This window comes from Heptranchias perlo, chromosome 8 (assembly GCF_035084215.1).
Source record: "Heptranchias perlo isolate sHepPer1 chromosome 8, sHepPer1.hap1, whole genome shotgun sequence".
NCBI classification, from domain to species: domain Eukaryota; kingdom Metazoa; phylum Chordata; class Chondrichthyes; order Hexanchiformes; family Hexanchidae; genus Heptranchias; species Heptranchias perlo.
In genome coordinates this window covers 3,185,526-3,203,433 of record NC_090332.1, presented here as the reverse complement: position 1 = coordinate 3,203,433, position 17,908 = coordinate 3,185,526, and the positions used below count along the sequence as shown (strand labels likewise).

Here is a 17,908-nt window from a genome sequence, read left to right as displayed (position 1 = left end):
ATCTTCGACCCCAACCCCACTTTCCCGCCCGATCCCCCCCCATATCCCCTTGATTCCCCTAGAGTCCAAAAATCCATCCATCTCAGTCTTGAATATCTCTCTCTGGCAGTCCCTCGGATGACTCGGTGGAAGATGCCTGTGCGTGGATTCTTTTGACGTGGAGTTGGTCGTTGCGCGTCAACCACCACTCGGTCCCAGTGGGAGCAAAGTCTTGGCTCAACGGCAGGGAAATCCGAGACGATTGGAGACCAGGCTCCGTTGTAGGGCGGGGACAGTGCAGCACTTCACTGGAGTGTCAGCCTAGATTTTTTGTGCTCAAGTCTCTGGAGTAGGACTTGAACCCACAACCTTCTGCCTCAGAGGCGAGAGTGCTACTGTTAGTGTTCTCTCATGCCTGCAAAGCCTACGTGCCAAAGCAGGAATAAGCTATGGAGTCCAGAGGAGGGGGTTCCCTATTTTTGATTGACTAACCACTTGACCACTGAGAGTGTACATGTACGCCCATTTTCAATGATAGACTGACATTTCTGAACCAAGTGTATAAAAGATAAACGTTTCTTTGTTTGAATTGAAGTCGTAGTCTCAACCGTTGCTTGAGCTACCTTCCAACTTGTACAAGTTTCTTAATAAATTTTTACTTGACTAAATTAAGTGTTTGAAGTTAATGTATAATAGGTAATTAAGTTTTCGACACTACCCACCGAACCACGGCTGACACTACAGTCTTGAATATACTCAACTACTGAGCATCCACAGCCCTCTGGGGTAGAGAATTCCAAAGATTCACAACGCTCTGAGAGAAGAAATTTTTCCTCATCTCGGTCCTAAATGGCCGACCCCTTATGACCTCTAATTCTAGACTCTCCAGCCAGGGGAAACAGCCTCTCAGCATCTACCCTGTCAAGCCCTCTAAGAATTTTATATGTTTCACTGAGATCACCTCTCATTCTTCCAAACTCCAGAGAATATAAGCCCATTCAACTCAATCTCTCCTCATAGGACAACCCCCTCATCCCAGGAATCAATCTAGTGAACTTTTGTTGCACCCCCTCTAAGGCAAGTATATCCTTCCTTAGGTAAGGAGACTAAAACTGTACACAGTACTGCAGGTGTGGTCTCACCAGAGCCCTATATAATTGCAGCAAGACCTCCTTACTCTTATACTCCAACCCCCTTGCAATAAAGGCTAACATACCATTTGCCTTCCTAATTGCTGTACCTGCATGTTAACTTTCAGTGATTCATGTACAAGGACACCCAAATCTTCTGAATACCAACAGGTCTCTCACCTTTTAAACAATATTCTGCTTTTCTATTCTTCCTACCAAAGTGGATAATTTCACATTTCCCCACAACATACTCCATCTGCCACCTTCTTGCCCACTCACTTAACCTGTCTATATCCCTTCGCAGCCTCTTTGTGTCCTCCTCACAGCTTACTTTCCCATCTAGTTTTGAATCATCAGCAAACTTAGATACATTACACTCGGTCCCCTTACCGAAGTCATTGATTATAGATTGTAAACAGCTACGGCCCAAGTACTGATTCTTGTCGCATCCCACTACTTCCGACACATATCCGCTCCATCTACAAGACCGCCTACTTCCACCTCCGTAACATCGCCCGTCTTCGCCAATGCCTCACCTCATCTGCTGATGAAGCCCACATCCATGCCTTTGTTATCTCCCCATCTCTGTAACCTCCTTCAGCTTACAACCCCTCCCTTCTCCATTCCGCAGACTCTGGCCTCCTGTGATTCCCCCCACCCCCCTCCATTGGCAGCCATGTATTCAGCAACCTAGGCTCCACACTCTGGAATTCCCTCCCTAAACCTCTTCACCTTTAAGGCCCTTCTTAAAATCCACCTCTTTGACCAAGCTTTTGGTCACCCCTCCTAATATATCCTTCTTTGGCTCGATGTCATTTTTTTCCCTTTGCCTCTGTGACATTATATCAATGCAAGTTGTTGTTGTAATGACCAATACCTGCCAAAATCAGAATGATAATTAGTTTAGAAACTCTGGTCCATGATTTAGTTAAAATGACCATCCTTTTTGGTCCAAAAACCAGCACACTCTGTTCTCCCCCTGCCCCCAATAGTGAATAGGTTACAAATAAATATTTATTGATCCAGTTTGTCCTCCTAACAGTTGCCTCCGTGCCAGACGAAAGTGGCCGTCTGCAGGTCCAGGCTAGACGCAGCCCACGGGGGCGGTCTCTCCGACTGTCTGCCTCTCTTCCGCGGCATTCTCCGCACCCGGGTGGCCCTGGAGAGGGAGCACGCGGTGTCCGCCTGTACGTTTGAGGCTTTCCGCGACCGGTGGGCACCGCAGGGACTGGAGTGCATCGTCGACCAGGAAAATAAAATTATTATTTAATTTGGATCTTTTAATTGACGTGTCAGGGTGATATGGGTAGCCCGGTGTCATCAGAAAAATGGGAGACGTCCACACCTACCTCCAGCCCCTTTACTTAAGGGGTTTAAACAAAATAAAAAGATGCCTCCGGCTGGACATTGTTGTTTGGTATCTAATATTTAGAGCAAACAAACATAATGCCCCTCTGTGTCAACCAACACCAAAAAAACAGATGATCTGGTCATTATCTCATTGCTGTTTGTGGGATCTTGCTGTGCGCAAATTGGCTGCCGCGTTTTCTACAACAGTGGCTACACTTCAAAAGTACTTCGTTGGTTGTAAAGATCTTTGGGACGTCCTGAGGATGTGAAAGTTGCTAAATAAATGCAAGTTCTTTCTTTATTGCGAGAAGTCTCACGATAGGGCCATGGTGGCTTTGTACTGGGGGGTTGGGGGCTGTGGGGTGTTACTTTTCAACCTCACCGACTGAGCGACAACCTGGCAGACTGGATCTTTCGCCCCTTGTACAACCCCTGATTTCCATCTCAATTGATTTCAACGGGATGAAAATCGAGCGGGTTCCACAGTGGGCGGGTGATCAGTTCCCTCAGGTTATCGCCCAGGAAGTGAAGTTGGAAACTGCCCCTCCTCGAGTCTCCCCCAGTACCTGTCACTTTGCTCAGCAGTTGAGTTCACCTGCTTTCCGCACTTAAGTCTTGAATCTACAAACCTTTGTACCACTTATCAGGGAGATTAAGGTCATTATCTCACGCTCAAGTCTGCATTGGCCCAGCAGTGAAGGTTGAGTCGAGCAATCAGTGCTTAACTCATCAAGTGAAAATAAAACGTCACAAATACACCACTGCTGGAAGCATTCACAAAGCAGAAGCCCAGATACTTTGCAATCTTGTTTCTCACCAGTATTTCATTCCTCCCATCCTCTCCAGTTGTATCATTGTTTGGATAACATTCCATGGGTTCTGGTTTAACTTGCTATAGGCCTGGGTTAATATTTCATGGGTCTGGTTCCATAGGGACTGGCCCTCCTCTGATACCTTCCCCACATGTGCATTGTTTAATCTGTGAGCCTTTACAGTGATTGCCAGTATCCTATTTGACCAAGTGGTGAGCACATCACACCCAACTTGGGACGTTGTCCTTACCTCACATCCGGCGGTGGTTGCTGGACAGCAAACGGGGCGGGGACCTCAGCCAGATTTCCCCCCCTTCCTGACCCAGGAGCACTGAGGCCAAGTTGAGCCCTCATCACCGTCTAGCTGAGCACAGATTCAGAGGGTAGTACTTTTGCCTCGGAGGTCGAAGGTTGTGGGTTTAGGTCCCACTTCGGTACATAATTGATGCTGATACTCCAGTGGAGTGCTGCACTGTCAGAGGTGCTTTGGGATGTGCAAAAGGTGCTATATAAATGCAAGTTTTTTTTATTTTCTTTTACTAACAGAGAACCTACAGACAGGACTCCACCAGCACCACTCTGAAGCAGTCACATCAGGAGGGCAGGAGAGGAACACGGGAGTGACTCTTCCACCTGGTGGGGAAGCGCCTTGCCTCACGTTACACAGGTACAGCTGTGATCAGAAGGGTGGAGGATTGTGGGCCTGACAATTTGAGACACGCTGCTTGTATCCTTCATTGGCATTTATCAATAATCAGCATTTATTAATACTCTACTTACCACCGTGAAGATCATCACAGCCAAGCAAGATCCTTTCCTCACTTACACACATTCGAATTATCTGCAGGGGTCACTGAGCCACATAAGGAGATATTAGGACAGGTGACCAAAAGTTTGGTCAAAGGGATAAGTTTTAAGAAGTATCTTAAAGGGGGGGGGAGAGCGCGGCGGAGAGGTTCAGGGAGGGAAACCCAGAACTTAGGGCCGAGGCAGCTGAAGGCACGGCCGCCAATGGTGGGGCGAAGGAAATCGAGGATGCGCAAGAGGCCAGAATCGGGGATGCGCAGAGATCTCGGAGGGTTGTAGGGCAGGAGGAGGTTACAGAGATAGGGAGGGGCGAGGACACGGAGGGATTGGAACACGAGGATGAGAATTTTAAAATTGAGGCGTTGCTGGACCGGGAGCCAGTGTAGGTCAGCGAGCACTGGGAGTGATGGGTGAACGGGACTTGGTGCGAGTTAGGATACGGGCAGCAGAGTTTTGGATGAGCTCAAGTTTATGGAGGGTGGAAGATGGGAGGCCGGCCAGGAGAGCATTGGAATAGTCGGGTCTGGAAGTAACAAAAGTATGGAGGAGAGTTTCGGCAGCAGGTGGGCTGAGGCAGGAGCGGCGTTGAATTCAAGAGGGACCAGAATCGCACTGGGAAGAATACATTTTTATTCAGGTTTAAAAAGGTCCCTTGTGCAGTCCTCACTGATGCCTTCGCACGTTCTGCGGTCTCTGTGCACTTTGCTCCAGTAACTCGAGGAGGGATTCACTGTCTGCGAGGCCTTTCAGCTCCTCAATCATCTCGTCCAGGAGCCCCTCTCCCAACATGAAGGTCCTCAAGTCGTAAAGCGTTTTGCCGATCCGATGATCCGTAATCCTATCCTGCGGATAATTGTACGTTCGGATTTTTTCTGACCTTCCCTTGGTCCCAATCTGGTAAAACAAGTTAAAAAGAAAAGTTGGCGGTCAACTTGTAACTGTTTTGTGTTGTCCTAAAGCAGCTTTATTAACGGAAAACAAGCTGCATTATTTCCTCTGGTGGGGGGAGTCCAGAACAAGGGGGCATAACTTTAAAATTAGAGCTCGGCTGTTCAGGGGTGATGTCAGGAAGCACTTCTTCACACAAAGGGGAGTGGGAATCTGGAAGTCTCTTCCTCCCCCTCCCCCAAAAAAGCTGTTGAGGCTGGGGGTCAATTGAACATTTCAAAACTGAGATTGATAGATTTTTGTTGGGTAAGGGGGTATCAAGGGTTACAGAACCAAGGCGGGTAAATGGAGTTAAGATACAGATCAGCCATGATCTAATTGAATGGCGGAACAGGCTCGAGGGGCTGAATGGCCTACCCCTGTTCCTATATTTACATTGTAATGTTGTGTCACACTTCCAGAGCAATCTTCTTGTCACCTTCTCGTCAACTGCTTCAACCACCTGTGACAGCTCAGTAACCACCAGTACTTCACCCCAGTGTTACACATAGGAACAGATTGTTTCCCCTGGCTAGAGAGGCTAGAGCTAGGGGTCATAATCGCAGTATACGGGGTTGGCCATGCAAGACTGAGATGAGGAGGAATTTCTTCATGCAGAGGGATGTGAATCTTTGGAATTCTCTACCCCATAGGGCTACGGATGCTGAGTCATTGAATATATTCAAAACTGATATGAATAGATTTTTGGTCTCTAGGGGAATCAAGGGATATGGGGATCGGGCGGGAAAGTGGAGTTGAGGTCGAAGATCAGCCATGATCTGATTGAATGGCGGAGCAGGCTCGAGGGGCCGTATGGCCTACTCCTGATCCTATTTCTTATGTTCTTAACAGGAGTAGACCATTCAGCCCCTCAAGCCTGTTCCACCATTCAATTGGATCATGGCTGATCTGCACCTCAGCTCCTTTGCTACATATCCCTTGATACCCTTACCTAACAAATATTTGTCGATAAAATCTACTACTTAACCTTTTCTGCTCTACTGGAAACAGTCTGATTCTAACCATCCTGCCCCATCATTTCTTAATTTAAAAAAAATCTATTACATCATCCTGTAATCTGTGTTGTTCTAATGATAAAAGACTCAAGTTTTCAAGTATTTCTTCATATAGCCTCATAATAGGCAGAATCCTCACGAATGTGTGATGTCCCTTCTCTAAATTCTCAGTATCCAGTACAGGTTTAGAACCAGTCAGGCAGCAGTAGTGGCGCCCTCTGACCAGCAGAATTGAGCTAAGCCGTACGGGTCAGGAAGGTCTCAGGTTCCGACCTTGGGCTGTGTGGTGACAGCTGGTCTCCATTTGGGGTGTGGGGAGGGGGTCAATTGGCCTCAGGCTGGCGCATTTGTGGGGGGGGGGGGGGCAAAAATAATCAGAGAAGTATCTCTATGCAGTGATTCCTGCATGTGCTGGATGAGAACAGTATTGGGCTCGGCCGTGATTCCTCCCATGGTCAAACAGCCTAACGCTCACCGGCTCACGCACACAGAACGGGCCTATTGGACGAGGTAGCTGGCAGCTGTGGAACCGGGTCTCCCAGCACGAGCCAGCAGAGCTGGGGGGGAAACCAGAGGGATTTTAAAGCAACGGACAGGGTACCTGAATCTTTCGGGCGCTATGGCGTTTGTTGGTCTGCTCCTCGAGCTTCATGCTGTAGAGCTTGGCGCGCAGCATCTGCATGGTCTTCTCCCGGTTCTTTAGCTGCGACCTTTCCTGCTGGCACTCGGCCACCACACCTGGGAAGCATCAGAATTATCGAGTCGTTACAAAGAAAGCCAGAACTTGCATTTATATAGCACCTTTCACGACCTCAGGATGTCCCAAAGCGCTTCACTGCCAATGAAGTACTTCTGAAGTGCGGTCACAAGTTGTAATGTAGGAAACGCAGCAGGATATTAACTCCAGAAAATAATTCCATTCCCCACCACTGACGACCCTCACCTTGGTCACAAAATGCACCCCCCCCTCCCACCAAGAAAAAAGGCGTAAAGGAATCTACGGCTTTAATAATTTATCCCCCTCCGGGTCAGTAACGATTTTCCAGTAACTGCGAGTGAAGCTTGACCGACGGTACGAGAGGCGTACAGCGCTTTGAGAACGAGGGGGCCGCGGTTACCTGTGGGGATGTGCAGAATGCGAACCGCGCTGTCCGTGGTGTTCACGTGCTGACCCCCAGCCCCGCTCGCGCGTTTCGTTTCTATCCGCAGGTCTTTGGCGTTGATCGTCAAGTCAATCTGAATGGAGGAATATCACGGCAACGCTATTTAGAAACAAGCAAATGCAGCAACTACAAACCCCATCGGTCAGCATCCATTAGTCACAGAATGTCCAATTCTGGCCTCCTGTGCATCCCCAATTTCCTTCGCCCCACCATTGGCGGCTGTGCATTCAGCCGTCGAGGCCCTAAGCTCTGGAATTCATTCCCCAAACCTCTCCGCCATTCTCTCCTTCTTTAAGGCGCTCCTTAAAACCTACTTCTGGCAAGGGCAGCATTTATTGCCCATCCCTAGGTGCCCTGAGAAGGTGGTGAATACAACTGAATGGCTTGCTAAGCCACTTCAGAGGGCAGTTAAGAGTCAACCACGTTGGTGCCTGGAGTCACGTACAGGTGAGACCAGGTAAGGACGATGGGTTTACTTCCATAAATGACTTTAGTGAACCAGTTGGATTTTTAAGACACTTTTACTGATATACCCAGATTTATTTTTTTTAAAAACTGAAATCAAATTCTCAAACTGCCATGGTGGGATTATGAACTCACATTCTCTGGATTATTAGTCCTGTAACATAATCACTACACTACTGGACCTTTTGGAGGAGCAAGTTCCAGTTTTCTACTGTGTTTGATGGGACAGTGTAGAGGGAGCTTTACTCTGTATCTAACCCGTGCTGTACCTGCCCTGGGAGTGTTTGATGGGACAGTGTAGAGGGAGCTTTACTCTGTATCTAACCCGTGCTGTACCTGCCCTGGGAGTGTTTGATGGGACAGTGTAGAGGGAGCTTTACTCTATCTGACAAGGGTGTGTATGATGCTGAGACCAGATGGCAAATAAAGTTGTTTGAAGTTTTCTATTCCTCGGCACTGAGATCCCTCACCTTAACACAGACATAAATTCATCAAAAACACACCAAGCTCCTGTAACAGAAGAGGGCGGGAAGGATTGTCGGTACCTCAGTGGGTTGAGGTAAGACGGCCACAGTCATGGTGCTGGTGTGAGTCCTCCCTTGCTTTTCGGTTCTGGGAACCCGCTGGACTCGGTGAACTCCCCCCTCGTACTTCATGTGCTTGTAGGTCTCCCGACCGCTGACACTGGCCGCAGCGTGCCGCAGACCCCCTGTGGATGGGAAGACCACCATTAATGCCAGCTTAGTTAATAAAGGAACAGTAAAAACCCCTATTCAGAATTGGGGACACTGCACGCTGACTTACATTGACTCCCCGTCCGGCAAAGCCTTGAGTTTAAAATTCTCATCCTTGTGTTCAAATCTCTGTAATCTCCTCCAGCCCTACAGCCCAACAAAGATCTCTACACTTCTCCAATTCTGGCCTCTTGCGCATCCCTGATTTTAATCGTCCCACCATTGGCGGCCGTGCCTTCAGCTGTCTCGGCCCTGAGCTCTAGAATTCCCTCCCTACACCTCTCCGCCTCTTTCTCTCTTCCTTTAAGACGCTCCTTAAAACCTACCTCTTTGACCAAGCTTTTGGTCACCTATCCTAATATCTCATTATGTGGCTCGGTTCCAAATTTTTGTTTGATATTGGTCCTGTGAGGTGCCTTGGGATGTCTTGCTATGTTAAAGGTGCTATATAAATGCAATTTGTTGATGTTCTGACAGTTTCCTCCAGAATCAGCAACTTTGTTCTGTTTTCCCTGAATGGATTACCTGTAGGTAAAACAAATGATCAGCGAGTGACTCACCTCCTGACTCCCCAAAGCCTTTCCACCATCTACAAGGCACAGGTCAGGAGTGTGATGGAATACTCTCCACTTGCCTGGATGAGTGCAGCTCCAACAACACTCAAGAAGCTCGACACCATCCGGGACAAAGCAGCCCACTTGATCTTAAGCGTTGTTGCCTCATTGGTGGATAAATTCTATTTCACAATCTGTGAGTATCAGCAATTTGAGATGTCTACAAATTAATGGGAATGTAGCATCGTACAGCACAGAAGGAGGCCATTCGGCCCATCGTGCCTGTGCCGGCTCTTTGAAGGAGCTATCCAATTAGTCCCACTCCCCCCATAGCCCTGAAAAGTCTGTACCCAATTCCCTTTTGAAAGTTACGAACGTACGAAAATGACGGGCAGGAAGAGACCAGCTGGTCCATCAAGCCTGTGCCACACTCGTAATGGAGCATCGTGACTGGACACTTCCTACTCCTCCCTCCCACCCACCCCTCGCAGCCATGTAACCTCCTGGGAGAGGCAAAAACAAAAACAGGAAAAAAAAACCCAGGGCCAATACAGGGGAGAAGAAAACGCTGGAAAATTCCTCCCCAACTCCTGCAGGCTATCGAATCTGCTTCGACCAGATTCCAGATCGTAACAACTCGCTGCGTAAAAATAAATTCTCCTCATCTCCCCCTCTGGTTCAAAATTTATTTGTGGGCGTTCTCCGTCGGACACTCCTAGGCAGCTCACGATGACAAAAAATCTTGGGACGCTGGTGGTTTAACTTCCTCTGGTAACACTCAAGCAAAATTGCTTCGTGCACTATATTAAATCTATGGATCATAAAACAGGTCGAGGGCTGTTAAACGAGTGCACAAGGGGAGTTTGTGTAGGCATGAGAAACAATGGAAATTAGGTGCACCGGTTGGCATGGCAACATCAACCACCTAGACGCTGCAGATTAGCTGATGCCAGGCATTAGTATTAACCATCGCAGTGTGAACATTTAGATTGCAGTGATGTTCCGCGGGCTATTGGTCAAAGTGTTTATAAAGTCCGCGTGACTGAAGATTGAAGCTCGGCGTCTATTACGAACCAAAGTCGCGTACCTAATTCACTGGGGCGGTACTCCAGCACTTCAAAGTGCCAGTGCTTGTAGGCTGCGTAGCTCTGGTACATATCAAACACCTCCGCCGTGAACAACATGGATTCCTGTCCCCCAACTCCCGCCGTCACCTCCAGTATCAGGTCGTTTGTGTCCGCTTCTTCCGAAGGGATCAGGAGTGAGATGATCTGAAATGGGTCGGGTAGGGGAGGGGAAACAGAAAAAACTAATTTCAGAACCACGTCACTTAGCATTGGAAGCTGGAGATGAGAGAGGGTCCCCTGACAGACCAGCCCTCCTAGGGTTCCAAACTCTCTCTCCCCATCACAATCTTCTGCTTTCAAACACTATTATTGTTAATTGTATCCGTGTGATTTATATCAATTAGTGTTAATTGTATTCAGATGGTGCGTATTAATTGGGGACTCTCTTGTATCCATATATAAGGGAGCTGATCTAGAGTGTGGTTGGTGTAATGTGGAGCTCTGTGAACAAAGGCTTGGAAGCAACTGTAGTATTTCATCCTGCACCACCTGGCTATCCAATTTATAACAACTATGATTCATGTGCCTCTGAACTTTGCTCTCATTCTTAGTTCCAAACACATCATCCTCCTTCCTTCCTCACTGTGTTGAGACGAAGACCCATTGCACCTTCTCCTGTGCTAACTCCTTCTTTCTCAGGACCTTAAACTTCGTACCGCCCTCACTCTTCCCTACCTCAGAGCATTAGCCCGGCCCAGTTGGCAGCACTCTCGCCTCTGGGTCAGAAAGCTTGAGTTCGAGCCCCGATGAGGGCCAGGATTGCAGTAAAGTACCGAAGAGTCTTGCACGATTGGAGGTGCCAATCCTGAGATGTTAAATCGAAGGCACGGTCAGATCCCGTGGTGCTGTTCAAACAGAAGGGAGTTCTCCCAGCCTCCTGGCTAACATTTATCCCTCAACCAACACCACCAAAAATGCATTTGATGCTTGTGGAATCTTGCTGTGCACAACAGCCGTTAACCCGTTTTAAGATCCATCGCTGCGAATGATACCAGGGACGAGGGGCTTCAGTTATGTGGAGAGACTGGAGAAGCTGGGATTGTTCTCTTAGAGCAGAGAAGGTTAAGGGGAGATTTAATAGAGGTGTTCAAAATTATGAAGGGTTTTGATAGGGTAGATGGGGCAAAACTGTTTCCACTGGCAGGAGGGTCGATAACCAGAGAACACAGATTTAAGGTAATTGGCAAAAGAACCTGGAAGGTGGGTGGGGGCGATAAGGAGAAATTTTTTTTACACAGCGAGTTATGATCTGGAATGTGCTGCCTGAAAGGGCGGTGGAAGCAGATTCAATAATAACTTTCAAAAGGGAATTGAATAAATACTTGAGGGAGAAAAATTACAGGGCTATGGGGAAAGAGCAGGGGAGTGGAACTAATTGGATAGCTCTTTCAAAGAGCCAGCACAGGCACGATGGGCCGAATGGCCTCCTCCTGTGCTGTATGATTCTGAGTTATTCCTCCAGGGAATGATCTTAGAGAGCAATGGTTGACTAGATGCTCCCAGGTTGGGACAGTCTCACATCGAGCCATCCTGCCCCCTTCCACAGGTGGTTGTAGCGCCTGTACGGAGCTCTGACGCGGTGTGCAGTGACACATATTGTCCACGGCAGGGCGAAGCCACACGGTCGATCTGCAAACAGGTCCAGATTCTTGACCCTGATGCTTTCCCACAACTTCCACCAATGGGTTTATTAAGTGTGCCAGGGACCTCCCATCCACATCATGTGTGGCCCAATACATCCTACTGGTGGAGGACAAATCCAGCCATCGCTTGAGAAAATCAGTACTGGTGCTAAAGCAGGGAGAGTTTACCCGTGCTTCTTAGTGAAACAGCTCCATATAAATTCTGAAAGGTTATAGCAGCATGGCTAACCTCAGCTTAGTGAGTAACACAAGTCTTGTAATTGTCATTGTGGGCGTCACCGGCAAGGCCAGCAGTTATTGCTCATTGGGCTACGGGGAAAGAGCAGGGGAATGGGACTAACTGGATTGCTCTTACAAAGAGCCGGCATGGGCTCGATGGGCTGAATGGCCTCCTTCTGTACTGCAACCATCCTATGATCCCGACTTGCCCGGAGAAATTTTGAGACAACCGAGTGTTTGGAAGTGACAGGCTTGACGAACCCAAGATCCTCCTCCCATTCCCTACTTATCACTGGTCCTTCTCCCATTCCCTACGTATCACTTTTCCCTACAGTCCAACACATTCAGGGGTTGGTCATTACCTTGGACTTCAGACCTCGGATGGCCTCCTGACAAGAACTCTCTTCACTTTCAGCAAGTCTCTTCAAATCGGCATCTTCATCTGCAACACAGATAACTGCTGGTCATCTCCTTTCTTCTGGAACGCGCCGTGTACACCGTGAGTTAAACACAGAGCAACGGGCAGGCTGGGACACATCACACTTCAGATACGAGGCGGGTCCTGAGCTTTATGTAAAATAAACTGAATGGCACCAAATTGACGATTCACAGGGGTCGCAGGCAAAGTAAGTCACAAGATGGAGAAGGATCAGGAAGGTCGTTCATGCAGAACAAATCTAAGCATTCCTTCCATCACGGCATCTAACTGTGTCTTAAACCACTCTACCACCTGCCCCATCAGTTCATTCCACACCTTGATTATGCGTCAGCCGTGGCTCAGTGGGTAGCACGCTCGTCTCCGAGTCAGAAAGTTGTGGGTTCAAGTCCCACTCCGGAGATTTGAGCACATGATCAAGGCTGACACTCCAGTGCAGAACTGAGGGAGTGCTGCACCGTCGGAGGCGCCACCTTTGGGATGAGACGTTAAACTGATGCCCCATCTGCCCACTCACGTAAAAGATCCCATGGCATTAATTCGAAGAAGAGCAGGGAAGGTGTCCCGTGAAATATCTATTCCTCAACCAAGATCAATATAACAAATTATCTGGTCATTATCACATTGCTGTTTGTGGGATCTTGCTGTGCGCAAATTGGCTGCCGTGATTCCTACATGACAAGTGACTACACTTCATTAGCTGTAAAGCCCTTTGGGATGTCCTGAGCTCGTGAAAGGTGTTATATAAATACAAGTCTTTCTTTGTTCCTTACACAAGCCATGAGCACAGATAGCATTGGTGGCTGTGGGTGGGTGGGTATCGCTCTGTGCATGATCTGAATACACTAGTGCATTGCCCCCCGGTGTTGTTCACAGTCAGATGAAGGCTGGGGAGATATGGGGGGAGGGAGATTTGGTCAGGAAGCGACACAGCCAGCTTCACAGATAATACGAGCAGCTGAAGAGCAAAACGATTGAAGTGTGTCCCTCACCTTTCAACAAGGTCTCAATGTCCTGCAGCTCCTGCACTTTGAGCCTCAGCTGCTGAAGTTCCGTCACCACAGGTGCCAGCTCAGTCACTCTTCTCCTCAACGCCCTAGCCTCCTCCTCCTCCTCCTCCTCCTCCTCCTCCTGGGAAGCCTGGGAGGAGGAGTCGAGCCGCTCCAGAGACTCCGCGTACTCTCGCTCCAGCTTGCTCAGGTAACCCTGCAGTGAGCTCCGCGCAAAGAGTCCCTCCACCATCTGCCCGCTGGCGCTGAAGGCACGCGCCGGCTCTAGAGCTCGCACAGCGCTGCGGTTGGCGTAGCCAGGCCAGCGGGACCCACGGCCAGCCTTCTGGCAGAAGCACCTCCTGACGCACTGAAGCGGGAGCTCCGCAAGACTGTTCCACGGGTCAAATCGGCTGCATGCGGCCTTCGCTGTGGTCAGGAGAGTCGGTCTGAGAAGCAGCATTTTCCCCCCACACAGGGTTTCCAATCCCCTTGATGGCAGAGCGATGAAGAGTCTTGGTTTACGATGCACCAGGAGCATTCAGATCGAGAATAGTTTTCGTAGATTTTAAACCTACAGAACAGACATACACTTCAGTGAAACTGCGGGGGGAAAAAATGAAATGCCTTTTATTGGCCTCTTCCTTCCTGACGTGGTCCATTCAAAGAAAATGCACTGGAATAACATTAAAGGACATGAACATTCGGATGAGATGTTAAACCGAGGCCCCGTCTGCCCTCTCAGGTGGATGCAAAAGATTCCACGGCACTATTTCGAAGAAGAGCAGGGGAGTTCTCCCCGGTGCCTTGGCCACTATTTATCCCTCAACCAATATCGCTAAAACAGATTATCTAGTCATTTATCACGTTGCTGTTTGTGGGATCTTGCTGTGCACAAATTGGCTGCTGCGTTTCCTACATTGCAACAGTGACTACACTTCAAAAGTACTTCATTGGCTGTAAAGCGCTTTGGGACGTCCTGAAATAATGAAAGGCGCTATATAAATGCAAGAACTTTCTTTTCCCCATTTTAAAGCGAGCTCCCACAAGCAGCAATGTGATAATAACCAGATAAACTGTTTTTAGTGAGGTTGGTTGAGGGATAAATATTGGCCAGGACACTGGGGGAGAACTGCCCTGCTCTTCTTCGAAATAATGCCGTGGGATCTTATATATCCACCTGAGAGGGCAGACGGGGCTCATCCAAAAGACGGCCCCTCCGACAGTGTGGTGCTCCTTCAGCACTGGGAATGTCGGCCTAGATTACGTGCTCAAGTCTCTGGAGTGGGACTTGAACCCACGACCTTCTGACTGAGAGGCGAGAGTGCTGCCCACTGAACCACAGCTGACACCATCCTTCATCAGAACCTCTTTCATTAAATATGCTGGAAACACTCAGCAGGTGAGGAGGCATCTGTGGAGGTTGAGATGGGTGGTACCATCATTTTCCAATCCTCCCTGGCTACAGGCGTAGTGCCGGAGGATTGGAGGACTGCTAACTGCTATGCTTCTAACGTTGTACTGTTGTTTAAAAAGGGAGAAAGGGGTAGACTGAGTAATTATAGGCCAGTCAGTCTAACATTGGTGGTGGGCAAATTATTAGAAATCAATTCTGAGGGACAGCATAAATCATCATATAGAAAGGCACGGGTTAATCAACGACAGTCAGCGTGGATTTGTTAAGGGAAGGTCGTGTCTGACTCACTTGACTGAATTTTTTTGAGGAGGTAACAAGGAGGGTCGATGAGGGTAACGCGTTTGGTGTGGTCTACATGGATTTTAGCAAGACTTTTGACAAGGTACCACAAAGAAGACTGGTCAAAAAAGTAAAAGCCCATGGAATCCAAGGGAAAGTGGCAAGTTGGATCCAAAATTGGCTCAGTGGCAGGAAGCAAAGGGTAATAGGCGACAGGTGTTTTTGTGACTGGAAGGCTGCTTCCAGTGGGGTTCCGCAAGGCTCAGTACTAGGTCCCTTGCTTTTTATGGTATTTATTAATGATTTAGATTTAAATGTAGGGGGCATGATTAAGAAGTTCGCAGCTGATACAAAATTTTGCCGTGTGGTTGGTAGTGAGGAGGAAAGCTGTAGACTGCAGGAAGATATCAATGGACTGGTCAGGTGGGCAGAAAAGTGGCAAATGGAATTCAATCCGGAGAAGGGTGAGGTAATGCATTTGGGGAGAGCAAACAAGGCAAGGGAATACACAATAAATGGGAGGATACTGAGAGGTGTAGAGGAACAGAGCGACCGTCGAGTGCATGTCCACAGATCCCTGAAGCAGGATAGGTCGATAAGGTGGTTAAAAAGGCATATGGAATATTTTCCTTTATTAGCTGAGGCATAGAATATAAGAGCAGGGAGGTTATACTAGAACTTTATAAAACACTAGTTAGGCCACAGCTTGAGCACTGCGCACAGTTCAGGTCACCACATTACAGGAAGGATGTGATTGCACTCGAGAGGGTGCAGAGGAGATTTACGAGGATGATGCAGAGACTGGGGAATTTTAACGATGAGGAAAGATCGGATAGGCTGGGGGTGTTTTGTTTGGAACAGAGGAGGCTGAGGGGAGATTTGATTGAGGTGGATAATATTATGAGGGGCCTAGATAGAGTGGATAGGGAGGACCTATCTCCCTTAGCAGAGGGGTCAGTGACCAGGGGGCATAGATTTAAAGTAATCGGTAGAAGGATTAGAGGGGAGCTGAGGAGAAATGTTTTCCCCCGGAGGGTGGTGGGGGTCTGGGACTCACTGCCTGAGAGGGCGGGAGAGGCAGAGACCCTCAACTCATTTAAACAGTACCTGGATGTGCACCTGAAGTGCCGTGACCCACAGGGGCTACGGGACGAGGCCGGGCGGCTCTTTTTCGGCCGGCAGGGACACGATGGGCCGAATGGCCTCCCTCTGCGCTGTAACTTTCTACGATTCCGCGCATGAATTCGGGTCCTCGCCTCACAGAGGGGCCGCAGTGTACAATCACCCGGCCAGGGTCACAGCTGAAGGTCTGCCCTCATCGACAGGCAGGCTCATCCCATCCCATCCCCAGCGAGTACCTACCCGGCTGTCGGAGCTCGGCCAGGCCCAGGCCCAGGCCGCTCCCTAGGCCCCTCCTCTACCCACAATCCACTCTGCCCGCTTCCGCTCTGCGCATAGGGCGGTTTCACCGCCGCTGGGGATTGTGGGTACCTCGCACCGCCATTATCCAACCCGCTGACAGCTCGAAGAGGTGAACAGGCGGAATACTTAACTCCACTCAGTGCTTTTTAAAAACATTTTTTTTTACCTCTTGTCATCTAATATATCAAATCGAAAGAGACGAAGTAATAATGTTTAAGAAGGGGCGCTTCATACAGCCTTTGGGCTATCAGTTTTCGGCTTTACAGAGTCCCTGGGGGAGTTTTATATTTTTTTAAAGATTAAAAAAAGAGAAAGCAGGGCGGGGGAATGGGACTAACTGGATTGCTTACAAAGAGCCGGCACAGGCTCGATGGGCCGAATGGCCTCCTTCTGTGGCTGTAACGATTCTATGATTCGAAATTGGAAATAAAAACGGAGATGTTGCAAATGCACAGGATGAGAATGAATGGCTTCTCTTCTGGTAGCCATGATGTGGAGATGCCGGTGATGGACTGGGGTTGGCAATTGTAAACAATTTTACAACACCACGTTATAGTCCAACAAATTTATTTTTAATTCCACAAGCTTTCGGAGGCTTCCTCCTTCGTCAGGTGAACGGTATGGAAAGCTTGTGGAATTAAAAATAAATTTGTTGGACTATAACTTGGTGTTGTAAAATTGTTTACAATTCTCTTCTGGTGTCAGTTTCACAGATGCTGCGAAATTGTGGGTAATCTTGCCTCCATTGACTGGCAGATTATGCCAATGCTGAGATTTGAAGAGGAAATGCTGGAAAATGGAAGGCAGCTTAATGTTTTGACTCAAGGCTGAATATTGCTCTGCAATACACTTTTCCCTCACGACTAGTAACTTAAACGAGTCCATCTAGTCTAGTTGTTTAAATAACAATAACGAATCAATGAAGCGTTCAGCCTTAGTGAGCGACTGACCACGCATCAAAATATTAGGGATGCGGCCCATGGGGGCGGTCGCCCCGACTGTCTGCCTCTCTTCTGCGGCATTCTCTGCACTCGGGTGGCCCTGGAGAGGGAGCACGCGGTGTCTGCCGGTACGCTTGAGGCTTTCCGCGACCAGTGGGCACCGCAGGGACTGGAGTGTATCCTGGATCAATGTAATAAAATTATAATTTGACACTTATTTTGGGTTTATTGATTTACTGCACAAAAAACACAGGGAGAAGTTTTCATATATGAGGTATTAGAGAAGATCACGCTTGGGGGTCAGGGTAGGAGAGGAGACCCCGGTATCTTGAGGAGGAGGGTGGGTGGGTCTCTGTTGGAAAGGGGGCCAGTAGTGGTGGTGTTACCCCTGGAGCTCTCCAACAGTTTCTCTCCTCTGGAAAGAGATGATGTGGAGACTCGAGAAGTGGCAGGGGCAATCCAGCAGCCCGTCAGGGAAGGAGGGGAAAAGAGAAAGAG

At 48.6% G+C, this 17,908-nt stretch overlaps 1 protein-coding gene across 4 annotated transcripts; it reads right to left on the bottom strand.

Moving 5' to 3' along the window:
• Positions 1 to 4,688: 4,688 nt before the first annotated feature.
• Positions 4,689 to 16,498, bottom strand: mtrf1l (mitochondrial translational release factor 1-like). Of its 4 annotated transcripts, none has more exons than XM_067988538.1 (8): positions 16,410 to 16,498; positions 13,355 to 13,925; positions 12,289 to 12,368; positions 10,025 to 10,208; positions 8,195 to 8,358; positions 7,140 to 7,257; positions 6,623 to 6,759; positions 4,689 to 4,972 (listed from the first exon to the last, which is right to left on the bottom strand). In XM_067988538.1, the coding sequence occupies exons 2-8, from the start codon at positions 13,890 to 13,892 to the stop codon at positions 4,742 to 4,744; spliced, it is 1,452 nt and encodes a 483-aa protein (XP_067844639.1). In that variant the 5' UTR covers positions 13,893 to 13,925; positions 16,410 to 16,498; the 3' UTR covers positions 4,689 to 4,741. The 4 variants fall into 4 exon arrangements, with proteins under 4 accessions (XP_067844639.1, XP_067844641.1, XP_067844640.1 ...); XM_067988540.1 differs by having other exon boundaries at positions 13,355 to 13,954; positions 16,410 to 16,458; XM_067988539.1 differs by lacking the exon at positions 16,410 to 16,498 and adding an exon at positions 16,155 to 16,403.
• Positions 16,499 to 17,908: the final 1,410 nt, after the last annotated feature.